Source organism: Haliaeetus leucocephalus, unplaced genomic scaffold (genome assembly GCF_000737465.1).
Source record: "Haliaeetus leucocephalus isolate CR32 unplaced genomic scaffold, Haliaeetus_leucocephalus-4.0 Scaffold656, whole genome shotgun sequence".
Taxonomy (NCBI): Eukaryota; Metazoa; Chordata; class Aves; order Accipitriformes; family Accipitridae; genus Haliaeetus; species Haliaeetus leucocephalus.
Genome location: NW_010973092.1, coordinates 19,731,829 through 19,752,156, shown reverse-complemented (window position 1 = coordinate 19,752,156; position 20,328 = coordinate 19,731,829). Strand labels below are relative to the sequence as shown.

Below are 20,328 nucleotides of genomic sequence, written 5' to 3'. Positions count from 1 at the left end.
TTACCTTGATGCACCTCTCCTCCACAAACCCAAACGCAACTCTCAGAGGAGCAATTCTTGGATAAAAAGGAGCTTGGGCTGTCGGCCCCCCGTCCCCCCTCGCTGCCTCTCGCAGCCAAGAGGCACCAGCTTCCCTCCCACCTCCTGCCTCCCAGCTGGGTTTTCACACCAGCCTTCATCAGGTGGAACCATATTTTAATTTGTTTGCCAACTTGATACTCAAAGTTTTTAGCATAAAATAAACTAACATTTATTTAAAAGCTAAGTACATACAAAATTTCTCTGTACATCTTAATATATGGCTTGTTTTATAAAGCTCATTAATAGATTGCATTCTGGGGGGAGTAGCATATGTATTTTGAAGAAAACCACTGAACAGCCCAGGGAATGTAGCCTTTAAGACAACTATATTAATACCAGGAGAGAAAAAAAAACCCCAACCATATTGTATAAAAGCAGTTCATAATTATATATAAAGCAAGATCTACAGCTTATCTATGACATTAACCCTTGAATGTCAGTGGAAGCAGCGCATTAGCTTGCCCTTCAACAGATGCCTGATTAGATGTTAAAGGTGTATGAAAACAGGTAGATAATTCAGTTGTTTATTATCTGTACTCAAGAGGCTAAAATGCTTGAAAGCATAATAAATTTGGCAAAAATATCCCAAGAACTATTTAGCTTAATTCTGATCAGCATTTTGGTAAAATGACAGCAATAACCTTGATATAGTAAATTATAAGCTGATCAAGCTAAATAAAATTATAACATAACACTGCCAAGGCTCGGCTCTAAAATTTAGGTGCGGTTTAAAACATTTAACTACAGAACAGGCTGCTTTCCATTTTAATGAATGCTTTACAGAAACAGCAAACGCAACTTTGACCTGCGCAAGAGCTTCTTCTCGAATACTGGACTTTATTGGTAAGAGTAAAACACACTGAAATTCATAAAATTTAAATAAGACAGCGAAATTATACCTCGTAGCTATAGTTATCACAAATAATGTATAGTCTAAATTGCAGCCTGAGCAAACACTATTTGCTGGGTGCCTTTGGAAGCCCAAGGCAGGATGCAGAGCAATTATGAGAAATGAGTACAAAGCCGATTTGCATCTGAATGCCGGGGAGGGGGTGCAGGGGCGGCTGGGAGCCCACTCCATTCACAGCACCACAATACACCAGCTGGTAAAAGCAACTTTATTAGTGTCCCGCAGCAAAATACATTAGTAATTTGTAACCAGGCATTAAAATTCCCGTCCGGTGTCATACAGAAGTAATCAGCCGCCTCCATGATTGTACGTTTTACTGGATTTGCTCTGGGTGCTCCCCCAGCAGAGGTGCGGGTGAAACCCCCTCCGAAAAGGCTGGCGGCAAAGTAACCCACCAGCGCTCTGTACGCCGGGCACGCGTGGAAATGACCTGTCAGGCAAACAGCTCCAACGCAGCCCAGGAAAAGCAGCATCACATAACCAACGCACCACCAAGGACATCTCCGAACACGACCCCCTCCCTCTGCGACCCCAGGAAAACCCAACCCAGGCAAGGGTATATAGTTTTTCCAGGTATTTTCCAGTTGTGGTCGCACCTGTGGCAGTGCAGCTAGTGCCTGCTGTATCTTCATACTCCTTTGAGTGTACAGAGCTTGTTCCCTGTCTGCCCCAACAGCAGGAATATACTAACACATACAATACTTTAATTTTTTTTTGAGTGAGAAGATCTAATTTTCCTCTCTTGATCACAATGAAAAACTGCAGTCTCCAAGTAGCATGATTCAACTATTAGTGTTAACCATTAGTGTTACTGTAAAATCCTCTTTGGTTATAGAATATTTTATTTAAAGCAAGATTATACAAAACAACTTTCTGCTAGAAATACACCCCTGAAATCTAAAAGCAATCTAAATTAACACACTTCCGCAGGCTGAAGCTATATTAATAGGACTTATAAATTTGAGTTTTTCCCCACGTAATCTAAACAAAGTTATCAAAATTATATTAAGTAAATACATTTTGAGGAATAGTAAACTTTTGAAAAATCCTTAGAATATTAAAAGTAGAGTTCTGGAAGTAGCAGTAGTGGGCTAGAGAAAAAAATAACCAAGACAGAGACCTCTCTTTAAATACTCTCCATTGCCTTGAATTCACTGAGAGCCTGCACTGGGTTAACGTGTTTCTTCTGGGACGCTCTCTTGATTTTAGTTTGGGTTTCATCTTGTTTCTCCCTCTTGACCAGGGGTTTCTTCTCCGGAGCCTTCATCTTCCAAGAGACGGCGGGAAGATTGAGCGAAGCCATGCCCTGGGACTTCTGGTACTTGGTCGACGCCACATAGGAAGCCTTCACAGTTTGCACCACCGCGTTCATCAGGTTCTTGGCTGCTTGGATAAGAGACATAGCACTGTCCACCTGCCAACAGTAACACACGTGTTACATGCCATCACAACCACACAAATACAGCATTCCAGAAAACACAACAAAAGCACTCAAAACCTGATTTTTCTGGGTTTTCTTTTGAAATCTGAAGTTCCAAATTCGAGGTGGTATTTTTCTTTGGACACTAAATGGTAAAAACCCAACTTGGGCTACCAAAAATTAAAAGTGCAACACTTGCCCATGATCCTTTTCCATATTAATGGCAATCGAAAAGATTTGTACTCTGCTGTTTGCTTTTGTGACTGTATTTGGTTTGCATGGCAAGGTTTTGGTAGTGGGGGGGGCTATGGGGGTGGCTTCTGTGAGAAGCCACTAGAAGCTTCCCCCATGTCCCACAGAGCCAATACCAGCCGGCTCTGAGACGGACTCGCCACTGGCCAAGGCCGAGCCCGTCAGCAACACTGGTAGCGCCTCTGGGAGAACGTACTCAAGAAGGGAAAAAAAACTTGCTCAATTGCAGCAATGGGAGAATATGTGAGAGAAACAACCCTGCAGACACCAAGGTCAGTGAAGAAGGAGGGGGAGGAGATGCTCCAGGTGCCAGAGCAGAGATTCCCCTGCAGCCCATGGGGAAGACCACGGTGAGGCAGGCTGTCCCCCTGCAGCCCAGGGAGGTCCACGGTGGAGCAGATCTCCACCTGCAGCCCTTGGAGGACCCCACGCCGGAGCAGGTGGGTTCCCGAAGGAGGCTGTGACCCCGTGGGAAGCCCACGCTGGAGCAGGCTCCTGGCAGAACCTGCGGATCTGTGGAGAGAGGAGCCCACACTGGAGCAGGTTTTCTGGCAGGACTTGTGACCCCGTGGGGGACCCACGCTGGAGCAGTCTGTGCCTGAAGGACTGCAGCCTGTGGGAAGGACCCACGTTGGAGAAGTTCATGGAGGACTGTCTCCTGTGAGTGGGACCCGATGCTGGAGCAGGGGAAGAGTGTGAGGAGTCCTGCCCCTGAGGAAGAAGGAGCGGCAAAGACAACATCTGATGAACTGACCCCAACCTGCATTCCCTGTCCCCCTGTGCTGCTCTGGGAGAGGAGGTAGAGAAAATTGGGAGTAAAGTTGAGCCTGGGAAGAAGGGAGGGGTGGGAGGGGAAGGTGTTTTAAGATTTGGTTTTATTTCTCATTATCCTACTCTGATTTGATTGGTAATAAATTAAATTAATTTTCCTGAGTTGAGTCAGTCTTGCCTGTGATGGTAATTGGCAAGTGATCTCTTCCTGTCCTTATCTCAACCCACGAACCTTTGATTACATTTTCTCTCCCCTGTCCAGCTAAGGAGGAGTTCTACAGTGGCTTTGGTGGGACCCTGGTGTCCAACTTCAGCTTCAGCACATGGCAGAGATGAAGAGCCAAAAATGGGGCAGTGTGGAAGAGAGAGAAGAGGACCACTGAGGTGACCTCAGCTGGGACCCCACTGCTCCAGGGTGCCAGTGCCCCGCACTGCATGGGACCTCTGGCTTGTGAATGCCAACCAGTCTGGGGCAGGGTTGTGGTCTTGGGCAGGGTTTCAGCACCTCTGCTCAGCTTACACAAGAGCTGAGCTGCCTCTACACACTTAAATTCCTGTGTTGTAGACATCTAAGGAAGGTCTGGGGGAAAACTGCGAAGCCATTTCTTGTCTAGCAGCAAACCAAGTTGAGCAGGGGGGTGGTTGCTTTTCTTATGGTGCTGGTACCTTCCTTTCCATCACACTGTGTTTTGAGTACCACAACGGCAGGTCGGATCCATGCCCTCCAGCAAACCAGTGTAATCTGCTTTCCTCACCCCAGTCATCATGCTGGAAAACACTTTCATTGCATTTGACTATTTCCATAAATCTTCACAGCAGGAAGAATAACATTAAATGCAATGAAAGCAAGGAGGTACTTTTCTAAATGAATTGTCAGATTGCTTAGGGTGCAAGCTCTTACTGCCTTGGTTATAGCTCTGCTTTCACAAAACTTCTGTGGTATGTGGATGGTGCAAGATGTTAACACTGAGAAGAATTTTACTTTTAGACAGGTGAAGTTCCTGGACTGGCAGAGGTCTTCATGTGACAGAAGTTTAACAATACTACTGGCAATATTTAGCCCCAGTAGACAGACTCCTGGAGAACAGATGAAACCAGGAGATTAGACTACAGATGCCAGCCTGTTCACGTAACTAATTTATGGCAGAAGGGTATGTAAATTCTGAAGACACTGAATAACTGCATTACTGGAGTACGTATTATTGCATAATGACACATCTACTTCTTTGACAGCATGATGCCTTCAGCCTTCCAGCTAATAGGACATCAGGCATGCAACAGAGACACACAGCAACACGTTTCATTATATCTCATCACTTGGCTCTGCTGTGCTGGAAATCCGAGCATGTGGGACTGGCAGCAGTGGGAGGTGCAGCAGAGAAGCCCATCTCCCCTGTGAAGGTGCTAAGCTTATGCAAGTGTGGTTCATCACCACCACTGCTTCTGCAGCAGATTGCTGCAGACCTTCCACGGCTACTGCTGTCCCAAAGCACTCATTCTACAATTCTAGTTTGTTTGCAGGGGAAAAGGATGTGCTAATAAGTTTAAGCACTTGAAATATCTAAGTGGCAGAAGGTGGTAAGATTTTTTTTCCATTTGCTTTTAAGGATTCAGATAGCAATATTGGACTATCAGCCATTTCTGTCCCTTCTTCAAACCTCTTGCCTCAGTCATGACATGGATGTGCAAAAGCACCAGTCCAGGGCAAGGAAGAATATGCCAGAAGAAATTAAGAATTTAGCTCCACTTCCCTCCCCCCAGATATCCGTCATACAGATTCCTCTTAGAGGAAGCATTTCATGAACCACAGTGAAAAAATTATTTGCTAGGTAATGGCTAGAACAAGGAAGCAGGCTGGCCTATGGCAGCTTTCAGCTGTCATAAAACAGAGCAGCCACTAAAAATCCCTGCACTCTTCAGGGCACAGCTATTTTGAAATATTAACATCCCTGGAGCATTGCAGGGCCCCAGCGTGTTCCAAGGCTGTGCAGAGACATGGGGTAGGTTTAGCTATGCTGATTGAAGTGATTTAACCTCACTAAGAGTGAAGAGCAGTCTGGAAAAACAGTACATTACACAAATGTAAAGTGAATCTGTCTACACTGTTGAGTAGGGAAAAGTGAAGTCTGTATTTTCCCCCGTTCAAACAGTAAGCGTTTCCTCCAAGAACAACAAGGCAGTGCAGGCAGTATTATAAACTCTGCATACATTAAAACTTTGATTGAATGCTCCAAAATCTCTTGTCTATATTCTGTAATGTTTAGCATAAAAGCTTAGCTTGGAATAATTGTTATCCCTGGAAGAAAAACTGCACAAACCGGACATGTCATAGTTCATACATACCCCAGACACAACCAGCTCCCCTCCGAGGTTTTGAACTTCAGCCTTCACTTTGCTACAGATGTTCAGCTGATGGCAATACAGCGCGATGCGCTGCAGGTAAGCTAGGAGGTCCTGCTTGCATGCAGAATCAGGGCACTGGAAAAACAAAGGTGAAGTTTTACTTTGCAATCACAAAAACTGGAACAGAAATCATTTAGGGAGAAACCAGACAACTCCGTTCTGTAATAGTTAATGTGCGCCAGAGATCGTGCCCCTTTCTGTTGAGCTTTGGTTTTCAAAGACAGCTGAGCGATACATGAGCATCACTAAATACATATTAAAAACCAGAAGCAATAAACACAGGCTATCAGAACACAGAGGCAGCCGCTGGACAAAATCACCGGGGCTCCTTTCAGCTGTGCAGCTGTCCTTGAGCTCCCTGCGAGGAGGAGGAGGAGGGCGGCTACCTAACCCTTCCAGAGCAGACTTGTTAACTATAAAAGGTCCTCCCTGCACACTGCACAGGACACAGCACCAATGATTTGACATCCAAGATCTCAAGCTGCAACTAGCAGATGTTACCAAATCCAGCCTCAATTCTCAATCTTGTGTATTTTAAGCTAGGAAATGATAAACCCAACAGTTACTCAATTATATCCAGCAAAGTAGATATTTTCCTGACTTCTGCTCCCATTTCTTAGCAGTGTGGAAACTAGATTCCTCACCAGGCATGAAATAAAATTTTTAAAGTGCTTGCTGAAGCACTCATCTGTAAGATAAAAGTAACTTTTTCAGCTTTGCAATTGAAAGACTACATAGGTACCAGAGACTGCAGTGCAGTTCAGAAAGCTGTTTTCTCAGACAGAAACGAAGGGCCATCTCTTGCTTTGCAGAGCCAAGCGGCAAGATGATTAATGAGCCAGTCTCACACTGGATTTCAAAACAAGAGGAGCCCTGCTGAGGGGCAGCCACAGTCCAAAACGGGATCTGCAAGCATAAGACAAAAAGGCTACGGGAAGCCTTTTACTACCCATGCCAGTCTTGCAGCATCTTCAAAACCAGCAGCGAGCACGGTGCCCAGCATCGCTTCTCCAAAAAATAACAGGCCATCTCGGGTCTACTGGCACACTCTGGCTGCATGAAGACTAGTGAATAAAGCAGCTGCCATGCATTGAACTCCACAAACCCTTTTCCCACCAGGCTCTCATGCTGCTGATGAATAAACCCAAGGGCATACGTGCCACGCTCCTGCCCAGCGCATGCAGCACTAGCAGGGCACCTATGGCTGCCTGCACCCCACTGTGGGGCACCAAACGTCTCATGACTGGGTCAATATCCGTGGAGGCTCTGACCTCCAGACGTTGCCAGTGATGCTGCAAGCAGTGTCCAAGACAGCAGATTTTAAACCAGTCCGGATATATTCATAATGGCAGAAGCTATTGCAATAGGGATGCAGGAGATATATGGTCCAACAGGTCATGTTCTGGTGCCTGCAGGTGAGGACACCACACTGGCAGCATGTACATTTCTGACCAAAGCAGCAAGTTTAGAGCTGGCTGTTACATGCACACACAGGACGCCTATAGCTTCAATGTCCACAGGTTTTACATTGCATTGTGTCAAACACACCATTGCTTAATCCCTGATCTGAACCCCAGACCAAGTGTGACTAGTTGCACTGCACTGCAAGCTCCCATACTATTTCCTCCTCTGAAACGGCTACTTTGCACATCATCTTCTCACCTTCCCACCAAGCATTCACAGGTCTCCTGGACAAAACCAGTATCAGACTCACAATGATTCTTAAGTTTTCTGCTCTAAGGCAGGCAACATTGTACCCAGCATTATTTCACCTCTAGCACTGTTCCAGCAGATCAGGAATTCAACTGGCATTAACCAGGGACAGGACTAAAGGCAGACCCTGCAGTGATCTCCATCCTTCTTAAGACAGCTGCACTCCATCCAGAAACTCATAGTCCTGGTACACAATTCCCAGTCACTAAATGCAGGCTTTCCAGCATGCCATACACACGCGCACTCACATACGAAATCCAAATGCTTTTCCCCGGCCCCACAGCTTAGCTTGACAGCAAGCAGGGCATACCACCCTCCACTTCTCCCCTCCAGGCAGTGCGTTAGCTGCAGGTCTGCCTGACCAGCCGCTCATCCTGGAGAAGCCAGCCACCGGCTGTCTCCAGACAAGCACCAAAAACTCCATAGAAACCACGAGCGGCCACAGTGATTTACCAGTGTTAGACGTGACAAGGAGAGAAGAGTCTTGCCCTAAGCAGCATTCGCTTCTCTTCACCCAGCACCTGCTTGCTCTTCCCACCGACCAGACCCTGAGATTCAAAGGTCTGCAGTCTGCGAGAGCTCTTCTTGACACACCTCTGGCTCACAGCAAAATCCCATTTCATCTAGTACTCTGATCCTGTACACTGGACCATCAAATGAAAATTCATAATGGACATGGTATGATTTGGAAGAATAGTCTTAAATGTGGCACCAATTCACTACTTAATGCTTCAATCAAGCTCAGGTTTATTGCTTACGGCCACACAGCCTCTCGTCTCCTTTCAGAGCAAGGTAAAAATCCCCTCTTGGGTGTCAGCAGTAGGGTCTGAGCCCTAATTCTCACTGCAGACCTTCTCTCCTTAGCTACAAGATCAAAGTAGGAACCAAAGTTTCCCTGTATATAAAAGGCACAAAAGGAGACTGCGTCAGAACAGATCATCATGTTGCACAAGCAGTGGTGTGCAAACAGGGGGTCACATTCACATGGAGCAGTTGCTTCCCACAACAGTAACTGATCTGCCATAACAGACATTCAACTCTGAAAGGAAGGTGAGTGTAGCTAATACGTACATTTGTTTTTTCCAGGGCCAGAACAAGTGGGGTTTCTAAGCCAACGTGGTATTTCAGCACAGCAGAGATAAAAAAGCTGTACTCTATGTTGCTTATAGAGATGCCTCTGTATGGCAGGCTGCTGAGCTGTGATCTAAAGCAGCACACGCACGTACACACAATGCACTATAACAGGATTTTTGGCAAGCTAGGACAAGCATATCAGGCTGCGTGACACAGGCTATGGAGATCTGGATGGCTTTATGGATATCCGACCCTGTGTGACCATAAACTAACAGAAATCACCTTCTTAGTCCCAAGGAAAGTAACGACAGACCCAAAGTATCTACAACTCTTACATAGGCATGTTGCTTCCATCAGTGAAGTGAAAACTGTGAATAATGAAGCAGCAAAGCATGCAGGTTAATTTTTTAAGCTAATCAATATTAGTCAGCAGTACAAGATGTTTTAGAGAAAGTCCACAAATAGCATTGGCCAAAGAGCTAATGAAAAGCTGAAATTACCATTTTGGAAAATGCTCTCCATCTCCCAAACAGCTCATCTAACAAAGCGAACGAGCAGCACAGCAGCAGATTGAATTGAATGTTGACAAATGCACAATACGGCACGTCAGAAGGACCGCTAAGCAATTCAAGGTGCTTTATGGGTTGTGAGTTTATGGAAACCATTTAAGGAAATACACTCTCAAGGAAAGAGGCTGCTGCATGTTTACCAATGGCTGAAAGAGGCAGCAAAACATTAGTGGGGGAAGCAGTGGAATAGGAAATATTATTCGGTTGTATATATCAACATGACATGAGTTGGAAAACCACATCCTATACTGCGTGTGCTATTTCTATGAGCAGAAGAGAGAATTCAGTTCAAAGACAGATGATGTTTAAATAGAGATGTAACACAAGATAAAAATGAACATCAACAAAACGCACTGTGGATGCCTGTATGAGCCCTGTCCCTTCCTACACCAGAAAACTCAGATAACCAAAAAACCCAAAAGGCAACAATTTCAACACTGATTAAGAAAGATTATATTATTGTATTGACCTACAACAGGCACAGACACAAAAAAAATCCCTGTCTGCAGAGCTAGCTTGGGAGGATTCCCACAACACAGTCACAGCAAATAGCTGCATTGTAGACAGAAACAAATGTGTGTTGGGGGACACCTCCACCTCCCCAAACCCCCCCAAATAAGATGCAGCCACAGACTCAGTGGTGGTTGTTGGCAAAACCTAAGCTGGCTGGTCCAAGTCAAATCCAGGATCCATCCTGGACAGAGCAAACATGCACACACATTTGCTTCCTACCGCCCCAGTTGCGCCTGCAGAGAAGCAGAATCACCTTTTTCTCCCTTTTTGCAAAGAAAAGGGGCAGGGAAAGACAGAAGAGCTCTCCCATGGTGCGGGCTGATTAAAACAAGCACAAAACCTTCATCCCCATGCGTCTGGTAGGTGTAAGCAAGCAACCACAGAGACTTTTCTTCCTCCCGCTGTATCCCCAGTTTAGGGTATGAACACTGCTGTAATAATAATTCACAATAAAATGCCCCCGCCAGCCCTATGTAACAGCTGGGCTCGGCGCTGTTTGGTTAGAGAAGCTGAAAGCAGGCACTTAGTGGAAGCAGTTACCACGGCAGGATGGGCATGTGGCAATGCGTGCCAGCAGCTGTCACCCAGGACAGCCATCAGCCTGTGCCTGGAGCACATCCCCGGACCAGCCTCCACAGCGCACGGACCAGTCTCGACAGCAAGAGGCTGCTGGAGCGTTTTACTGGGAAGCAGGGCAATCCCTACACTTGCCCCCAGCTCCTTTCAATTTAATAATCAGATACTGATGTAACCTCAACTTCCCACCACTGTCAAAGAAAAAAAGCAACAGAACTTTTCTTTTGCTTTTTAAGTATTTCAACACTGAAAAAAAAATAATATGGAGAATCATTGTCTTGCTGCAAATCATTTTCATTTGTGTTGTACTCATAACTGCTTCATATTCCCCTGTTCAAAACAAGCAGATTGCTACTTTGAGTGAAAGATGGAACACCTTTGGGAAAATCTGCCAGCTGATGGCTAGACACTTTTCAACAGACGCGAAATACCTTGGATAATAGCTTTTATAGTTTCAAAGGAAATGTGCTGTAAAACTGCCTGACAGCAGGAGTTAGGAGTTCCTGACACACTAACACGAGGGGTCATGATTCACCCGGTGTCACATGGCGAACAGGACATAAAAACCCATCCATTTGTTAAAAGCCCATATTAGGCATAGGAAGGCATTAGTGCTCTGCTGAAATGGTTGCATTGCACATCCTCTGTAACTGTCAGATAGTTCTACATTTACAAGTTTCTAAAGAGTATGTAAGCATATCTAATGAAATATGCAAGCTGAAAGTATTAGTAGAGTATGGAGTCAGGAAAAAAGCCATATTCTTGTCAAAATGACTAACTGTACAGACCTGCTCATATTTATCTTCAAACATGTGCTTAATCTTTTACATTTTTAAGGACCTTACTTCTACTAAAAGGAGCCATTTAGTTTTCTTCTGTATTTTGAAATGGCTTGGTGCAGAAAACCGTATACCAATTTTGCATAAAACATGTGAATAAAAAAAGTATTGTAAACCTTCAGCCCAAGATCCCCCCGAGATCTAACGCAAACTGCTCCCTGCTTCATTTACCTACAGCAGCAGCGCACCTGATTCTTCCAGAAATACCATTGTCAAAATGCTATAGCAAGGAGACCTATTTTAAAAAAAACTTTTCAACTTTATCTCCCCATTGAACATTTCTCACTGCATCATTAATAAATTAGGGTGAAGACAACATCCTCTGGATGCAACATTTAAAGAGAGATCTGCACTACAAAGATTTACTTCCAAAGTGACATGGTTTTATTTAAAACCTTGCATTATGAATTTGCATTCAGAGAAGGACTGAAAAGCAAGCGACGGCTGTACAAAATAAAGTTTAGTCCATGATCTCAGACCTAACCTACCTGCATTTCAGGGTCTCTCTTGAAGGCAGAATATTATTACTAATGCTGATGTTTGCCTGCAATTTGGGTGTGGACTGAGACCAAAGGCGCTTTTGCTTGGCCCAAACCAGTTTCTGAAGTGGCTCAGGACAGGCAGATGCATTGCATAAAAACCCTGAGCTGGCCATACTCGTTCAATCCTATAAGAATTCTTTTCAAATACTTTTGTACATATAGCACAACAACATCCACAACAGCCTGGGACAGCATAGCAAATACTCGGGTCATTATGTGCCTTGCTCAAAGTCTTCATCAGCTCTGACTGGACAACAAAAAAAGATACTAGAGAGTTTTGACAATCTCACCATTCAGCCTATGGGGCATTTGAAAATTGTCAATATTAAAAAGCTGCCTCAAAAATAATATTAAAGGTTGTGCAATAGGCCACGTGCAATAATTAGTGTTGCCTACGCAGTCTCATCATTGCTTTGGAAAGTATTGGGCATATTCTGAGCATGACAGAAGAAACACGAATTCAGTTTCAGTCCCGTTCAGTTACAGTAACTGGCCTAGATACTAGGTGACATGAAGCAACGTTGGCATATTGCTACCTTAAAATGGTAGGTGCCTGATTTAAGCCAAGGAGCTGTTAGTGTTACTGCTGGGCATATTTAGTTGCTTACACTGCTTAGGGTGGCAGAAGAGCAGCTAGAAAGAAAAGGCTAGAATTTTCCAGCAGCAGTCTGGAAAATCAGTTAAAAAAACCCCCAAACCTCAAAACTAAACACATTTTCTTCTATTCATCATGTCTGCAGTAGTAAAAGATCTCCCATTCCTCATTTGCGCTGGAGGCTTATGAAAATGAATTGTGACTTACATGGTCAGCAATAGTCCGTCCCAGCTTGTCCATCCTTGACCCAGCCTCTGCAATCTTCTTGGCTGCACTAATCACATCTGACGTATTTTTCAGCGGACCTTTACCTCTGCAAAACAGAACAGAGTCTACCTTCTAGCACCAGAAAACTGGAAGAGTGCACTATATATTGCTTTTCTTATTCTGTTCCAAACAGTACTAGAAGTGAATCCTCACCCAAACTGCATGAAAAAGGTTGCACAGAAATAGGCAGGTGTAACAATTACAGCACCTTCATTTTCCAGACAGTTTCCTCCTTCCAGCCCCTCCCCATATTTAGACTAAATCTAGGAATAAAACCATCTTAAATTTTACCGTTTTAAGCAACCTAATGATGATAACAGATAACATTTTAGAAGACAGAGTTGCAATTTTCATGGAATGCAACATCAAGTTTAAAAAAAGTCTTGTATAAAATCTGGTAAATGAATTTCAAAAGGCATCAAAAAACCTCTCTTTCTTTTGCAAATAACTGTACTAGGAACTACTTCTGCAGTATAGCAATATCGAGAAGCCCATAGAATTTAATGTTGTAAAGAACTGAGCAAATATACATATATATATTTTTTTTTTTTTTAATTTTTTTTTGCTTGGGACAAGAATCACCCTTAAGAAAGACAGACAGGCAGGCAGTAACTGCTGTGTGTCTACAGATCAATTTAAACAGTTATTACCACCCAGTCACTGCATAGTAATGCATCTCCTGAGCTAATACACAGGCTTTAATAGGGTAACATTTAAAGGAAATCATAAGAAGTAACACTCTTCAGAGTACTTGCAAAATATTTCATTGAAAGATCAGCATCCCAGCCAGTTCTGAGAGAAGACGGTGTGTGCACAAATTAAAAAGACTCACCTGGTGAAGTCTGTCATTTCCATCATAATCATACACATTTGTTTTGCCAGAACAATTATATCGTTACCGCTGTCATCCCATTTTGATACTTCAGCATCCAATTTACTCTTTTCTTCCTGGAAGCTTGCGACTTGCTCAGCAATCTTAGCTTTTTGCTCTTGAGGGAGCTGAGCCATGATAGCCTGAAAGAGAGTTTTCTCACATTGCCTTATGCCGCTGCTTGTAGAAGTCTTTTTGGAACCTCTCACTAATAACTAATTTAAGTCATGTAGATGGGGGATAAAACTTTAATAGCAATCCTCTACCTAGAGGCTTTACAGAACCATTTCCTTCCATTTTGAATCAAAGTTTATGCTTTTTCTTAAGAAAGAGTGCCCAGAAAGCCAAGTTGACACCTGAAACACGGGCATTTGCATGATAAAACTGTTAAGACTCCAAACAAGTTTGCCAGGTATTACTATCCCTCAAAGAAAAACTGCATGAAGAGGGGGAACCTGCCTTTTCTATAAAATTTAAGAGTTTTGAAAGGAAGTTCCACTTGGGTATCTTTCAGTGTTGTAATGCACAGAAGAAATATTACGAGTCTCTCTCCTGCAAAAAGCTAGATGTAGTATTTTGAAACATGCATACTGAGGAAAGAGTAAGTGAAAATAGAGTATGTGCTTACTCCTGAATAAAATCTATTAGACTAGGTTTACAGCCTGTATGAGACTCAATGCCCTTGCCTTCACATAAATACTAGGAGCATTCACACCTCTAGGAGCAGGTGAAAAGGAGTCTTCAGTAAAAAAAGCCTCTGGCAGCAGCTGTGCTAAAAAGTAAATTAGAAATGTCTGCATTTAAATAAAAAGGGGGAGACAGATAGAGGAATAGACAGTGCTTGTACAAGGAAGGAGAGCATAAAAAATACTCTCAGTTAGTATAATTCCAAAGCCAAGGTGGCAGAAGTTTGATAAATAAGGCCTAGCTACTTCTTGCCTGGTTTCAGGCTAGAAGAGCCTCAACAAAAAAAATCTTCCATGGCACTTTCCCAAGAGTGTAAATTGTTATCGATCCAGAAGGGGACATGTCAAATAAAAACAACAGGTAAGGCCTGTTTTTCCTTCAATGTACTGATTTTAAGTTTTCACCTATTAATAATTATATATTGCCTATCAATGCTTTCATTTTTAACAGTCATAGGAAAGGCGGTTAGTTTAAATTATTTCATTTTTGAGCTCCTCTCAACATTGTCTTGATAAATGCTCAGTGGGCAAACACACACCAACACATGCATGAGAAAACATTCTGTAAAAATTTCTTGCCCACAAACTTACTATTTGCCTGTTGAAAATAACATTACTATGACAGAATGATTTGCCCCACATCTCCCTGCAGAAGCTCACCTAACTAGCTGGCAGTGCCTACAACGTCTGCGATATCAAAGTAGTTCATCAGTATTAAAAGGATTTTGATCTTTCAGAACATCCAATATAAAACAGAGATGTTTCTCACATCCATCAGACCAACACATGCTGCATCTCACTTAACCTCCTTTTCAAAAGAAAACCAGAAATAAAGAATGCCAGTTTTCTGATCCAACACTTTCACCACCACCCCAAAAAATTTATCCTGGATATTTTCAAAGCAAGTTGAACTGTTTCTTGCAGGCAAGTCACAGTTCTATAATGCTCAGATTTCTTCCTTACCCTCGCACTTTGTCCAGCAATGAGCTGATCATCTTCGGTCTGAATACTTGTTCTGCTTCGGACATCAAAATCCTCAGTCTCAAAGTCAGAATCATCCAACTCTTCAGGAGTCTGAGGAAAGAGTAATTCAGTCAGTTAAACAACAGATTTCATGGCTAAAAATCAACAGGAATATTGTTTTTCAAGCAGAGAGAATGGAAATCAGTGAAGGTAAAAATTATTCAATGTTTCCAACAAAAAGGTAAATATAGGGACTGTATCCAGCTTGTGAACACCTGTGATTATATATGCTTGGCTGCTCATGTTAAACACCATAGGGATCCCCAAAATTACATACCAGTAACTAAACATCTGAGATTTGTCAGGACACTAACACACTCAGGATTTGAAACACAAAAAAAAAGTTTTTGCAAAACGAACAGGATTTTTGCAAGTTGGTTAAATGTAAAGGCTTCACTTGAAATTCTGAAGCTAAAATTACACAGCTTTAAGGCCTGGTTCAAAACCACAGACATCATCTTTAGCACAATTATGAATCAAAGCATTGACTAAATTAACAACAGATAAAATACACCAAAATTTATTTTTATCCCCCAGGAAAAGCTGAAAATTTTTAGCTAGTAAGGGCCAGCTTTTATGCTGTAGGCTAAACACATCTGACCTAGTTCCTGCTTGCCTAGGATTTATTTTTGCTACTGCCAGTCTATAGCTGGGAAACTTTTTATAAAGATTATCAATTTTAAACAGCATGTTTGTCAAAATACTACATCTTTGCCTAGAGTGGCACTTCATGACAACTTTGGAGAGCTGGATCAACAAAGAACTTCACCGATAAATGCAATAAATTGTGATTAAAAGGTAAGATGCAAATAAAGTCCCTGTTCTTCAGGTTTCTTCCCCATGATATGAATTTTACAAACTTGTTTTCCGATACAGACATCTTGTGATACAGTTAAAATAAAGATGGATACACAAAATAGCTGCCAAAAAGCAAAGGTGAGTCTGGTGACTATCAAGACCTAGGGTATTTCAGCCACCATCTCTTCTCCATGCCTTGAAGAACAGAGTATATCCATAAAATCAGTATAAGGACATATACTAAGTAGCTCAGTGTATAAATATTTAAAAAATTAAAGAAAAAAAATTAAAGAAAACAGTTCTGCTGCACCTTTAGAAACTGTTCATGATGCTCAAGCCCCCTTCTCTGCCCATCCATCCCAAGGCCCAAATAACCTGGGGCATACAAAGAGTAATTCTGTCTTTCAACCTGCTATCAAGGGCAAAAACTCCTCTGGGGGCAATGAGAGATTGCCTGGGAATCAGGGAGGAAAGAGCTTTACTTCAATACCCTACAGATATAGTAAGATTTTAGTTTTGAAAATACATTTCATGGACACAGAAATCAGGTGTTTCAGTGACACTTCCTTCTGGTTCCTGTAAAGAACAAGTAGCGCCACCAAACGAAGTTTCAAGTGCGTAAGTGTGTTTGCCCCAGCCAAGCTTAGCAGCAACCCCCTGTGAGCGTGGTTACTCCTGTGGTCCAGTCTGAGACAAAGCCCTGGAGAAGTGGTGGCTTGCTATCTCCATTTGTGTGGCGCTCTTATCCTAAACACATTATACACCTTACAGCCCTTTGGACAACAAATATAAACATTTTAACTTTTTTATAGGTCACTGATGTGTCACCAGTGAGCTGCCGTTAGCTACTGGCAGCTGCAATAAAGCTGTGGCACCCTGACATCAGAGATGCAGCACAAGGGGAAGCGTCAGGATTCCTGGCATCGCCAGCTCAGCTAATTACTGACGACGTGGAATTGGCAGTCGTGCCTTCATGTCCTGAATAACAAGGACTTTAGCAGGGGGTGAATCAAATTAGTTTGTCTGCATAGCAGGGGAGCATTGATATCTTCATCTAACACTGGTTGTCTATAGATCCCAAGCTTAAGGTTGAAAAAAATTATATGGTGAGCACATAGGTGGTTGTCAGCTTTTCTTCTGATTTTCCATCTGATTCTTTGTCTTAAGCAGCAAACATGGAAGATAATATATTAGTAACCATTGCAAAGGTTACTATAATCACATATATTCTGGGGCTGTACGTCCTTAATTTACTTATCACCAAAATGCATCTGCCATGGTTACCATTCTGAAAGATGAAGACAGTTTCTCCACAAAGCATTTATATTTGAGTCAGAGGAGTACAAGGAAAAAAAGAAAGGCATAAAACCCCTACATTTGTTTTTGCTGTGTCTGGCTCCTGCGCATTTTTACCATGCTAAGGTTCAAGAAATATGCCCATAGGTCAGCTTCAACCAGAACTTTCTTTTCTGCATCCCTTCAATCAACTGCAGGAGCCCTTCGTCTTCCCTGCACATCTCCTACCAGTCTAATGCTGCCTGACCTATCAGAAATTAGGACTTCCACGTCACACTCACTGCACATGAAACATGCAAGCACAGAAGAGACAAAGCCTCTATGAACTGGTCCTTGTTTACTGAGGTTAGCCAATTAATGAATTACATGCTCTAGGAACTACAGACTGAACTCATCTAAATCTGTTTTTGACTAACTAGCATTAATTCTCAAAATTTACTTAATAGAGAGCCATCAGGTTTTATTTCTAAGCTCTCAAACTGTCAAAAAGCATCCATAGTTATGAATCCACTTGCTGCTGTTAAATTAAAGGTCACTGATTTTAGCACATTAACAAGCAAGGCATTAACATGATATTACAAAAGATGCGTGAAGGGTATTTAGCATCACAACTCTGGCTATCATTGATGCTTAGATCTGTTTAATGAATTTGAATCAAAACGTACTTCTGAAGTACTCCACAGAGCAATTAGCAGTTTTTAAGACTCAGAAGGGTAATACAAGCTAAACGAAAACCTTACGCTGTCTGCTCTCAGCAGAACTGATGCCTGTCAGTTCAATAAAGGTGGGAGAAAGCAAGCGGAAAAGCAAAAACCTATTTAAGTTATGCTCACCCGAATCATCAGTACAGCTTTCCTGATATCTCGTATTCCATCGTACACCAGTCGCGAAGCATCGATAAATTCGTTTTCATCCATTGGCTGAGCAGGGTCTGAACTCAGTGCTTCCACAGCAGCTTCTACTTGCTCAGTAAACCGCGGCATAACTGAATTAAGAACATAAAATAACAGTCAGTCCCCACCCCAATGCCACTTTCTGCTATGGACTCCTGTAAAAGATGCCTCGTTGTTAACTATCACAGGAAGCTGTGCAGAGGTTCCACTTAAATTCAAAACATTTGTTACAGAAGGACACCAATACTGTAGCTCAAATCTTAGTCCAATTTCTGTTTACTCTGCTGCTATTTGTTTTTTTTCCCCTTAGTGAAAAGTTTATCACACCCTTCTAGCAGACAAGGAGAAAACACCTGGAGAAGCAGTTAGAAACTATGGGATAAAATATTAAGCATTTGTTTAATGTTCCCTGCAGATGTGCATCATTTTTTGGGGAAAAAAATAATATTGCTACCATGAAGTTCAAGTTTAACAAGGCACTGGAAGAGGGCAGGTTGTACTGCTGTACTTCAGTGAGTCATTGCACCCCAGGAAGAACATCACAGAACCATTTACAGTCTGTTCATTTCTTCAGTGTCACCCTTGAATCCTCATCAAAGTAATTAAAGCAAAACCAACAACTAACAGTTGGCACAACACTCATTGAAGCAACCAGAATCATTTCTTACCCTATATGGATGTTACCAGCTAGTTCACAGGAAACACCCTGATTTATTGTTTAGGTGTGGGGGACTACAACATACAATGCTTCTTTAATACTTATAAAGATATTTTATAAAATTTACCCTAAATTATTACTCAAAATTTACTCTACTGGGCCAACGTGGCAGAAATCTTCTTCCTGGATCCCGTACACTTGCAGGGCCTGGTACGATACTGCAAGATGATCAGCATAACTTTCAAGCCCTGACTCACTGTTTGGGACTCATTCCCCGGCATTTTAGCTTTCTACAGCTCAGTCAATGACAGCAAGCACACTCAGGGAGACCTTGTGCACTGCTGAGTTTTAAGCCAGTCAACACAGCAAATTACATTTCTCATTTTGCGACAGCTCTGCAAATAACTCCCACTAATTTTCATTATAGTATGTAAATAGAGTATTTAACAGATTTCACAGGTACATTAGTATCCGGTTGCCCATGCACTTGTAAGCAATATGAATTTAGGGCTCTTGGGAGTAACTGACTCTTACCTGTGTTGGACAGTAACTTCGTTGCTTCCAACACCTTCTCAGTGTAGACTCCAGGTTCGTAGTTATCCATTTCAGAAGTGACAACATGAATGACTCTAGCAGCACGTCCTCGAATTGCACCAGCTGTGCGGTCTAAACCATCAACATCTTTTTCTTGGAGAGCAATGACACATTTGTTTACATCTTCTAAAATATGATTCTCTGGTGGTAAAAGAAGAAGGATTTAGGTGGTAATATCTTCTTTTCTGTTGCAGTCATCAGCATTACAATTTGTCAGTTTGTGACCTGCTCTATAAAACCTCCAGCACGATGCTGTAAAGCATTAATTTTTAAGCTTGCTACACAACCAGCAAACAGCTGCCTTCCAAACTAGGTGTCAAAAAACCACATCAGTCCATCCACCTACTGGCATCCACACTTCTTGCTCCTGTTTGTACTCAATTTTACCAACAGAAAAGCTGAGTTTAGCTGAATTCTCCCCTAACGTGTTTCCTTCCATATTCCTACCCTGGACTGCCAAAGCCCTTATTCCAAATATTTGCAAACCACTCCCCCATCATTCCACGTGCGTGGGGCAATGAGGCACCTTCCCCAGCGCCACACCTAATCCACTCAATGCTGTAATAGACCAGGGAACTTGTTGCATGTTTCTAGCTTCCTGCATAGTGTTTTCCTACAACCACACACATACCATCAGAGACTATTAAACTGTTAGTCCTCCATTCAAATTTAAGACACAACACATGCGGTGATTTATGCAGAAAGTGTTCCAGTGGCAGAGTACTCATTGCCTCTTATGAAAACAAAAAATAAAGCCAAGACCTCAGTTTGTAATTTACTTTTAGAATATACATTGTCTTTTTTATACAGAGATACCTTCCCCCATTTATCAAGTCCAACAAGCCCCAAATGAGTAAAACCCCTAAGAGATTTCTGAAGATGCCTAACGAGGTTGGGATCCTTATTTCGGGAAACCTGCCCAAAAGGTCTTCCAAACTCTGTTAGACACCTCTTTAACATAGCAGTACCAACGCTTTGATATTG

At 42.6% G+C, this 20,328-nt stretch overlaps 1 protein-coding gene across 1 annotated transcript in view; it reads right to left on the bottom strand.

Moving 5' to 3' along the window:
- Positions 1-1,810: 1,810 nt before the first annotated feature.
- CTNNA1 (catenin (cadherin-associated protein), alpha 1, 102kDa) overlaps positions 1,811-20,328 on the bottom strand; it is a 102,889-nt gene continuing 84,371 nt past the window's right edge. Inside the window, exons 11-17 of the mRNA XM_010579160.1 lie at positions 19,285-19,485; positions 18,033-18,184; positions 15,046-15,156; positions 13,358-13,539; positions 12,466-12,571; positions 5,778-5,912; positions 1,811-2,405 (exon numbers count right to left, since the gene is read on the bottom strand). Coding sequence (XP_010577462.1) covers positions 2,118-2,405; positions 5,778-5,912; positions 12,466-12,571; positions 13,358-13,539; positions 15,046-15,156; positions 18,033-18,184; positions 19,285-19,485 — 1,175 coding nt within the window. The 3' untranslated portion in view covers positions 1,811-2,117. The remainder of the gene's footprint in view (positions 2,406-5,777; positions 5,913-12,465; positions 12,572-13,357; positions 13,540-15,045; positions 15,157-18,032; positions 18,185-19,284; positions 19,486-20,328) is intronic.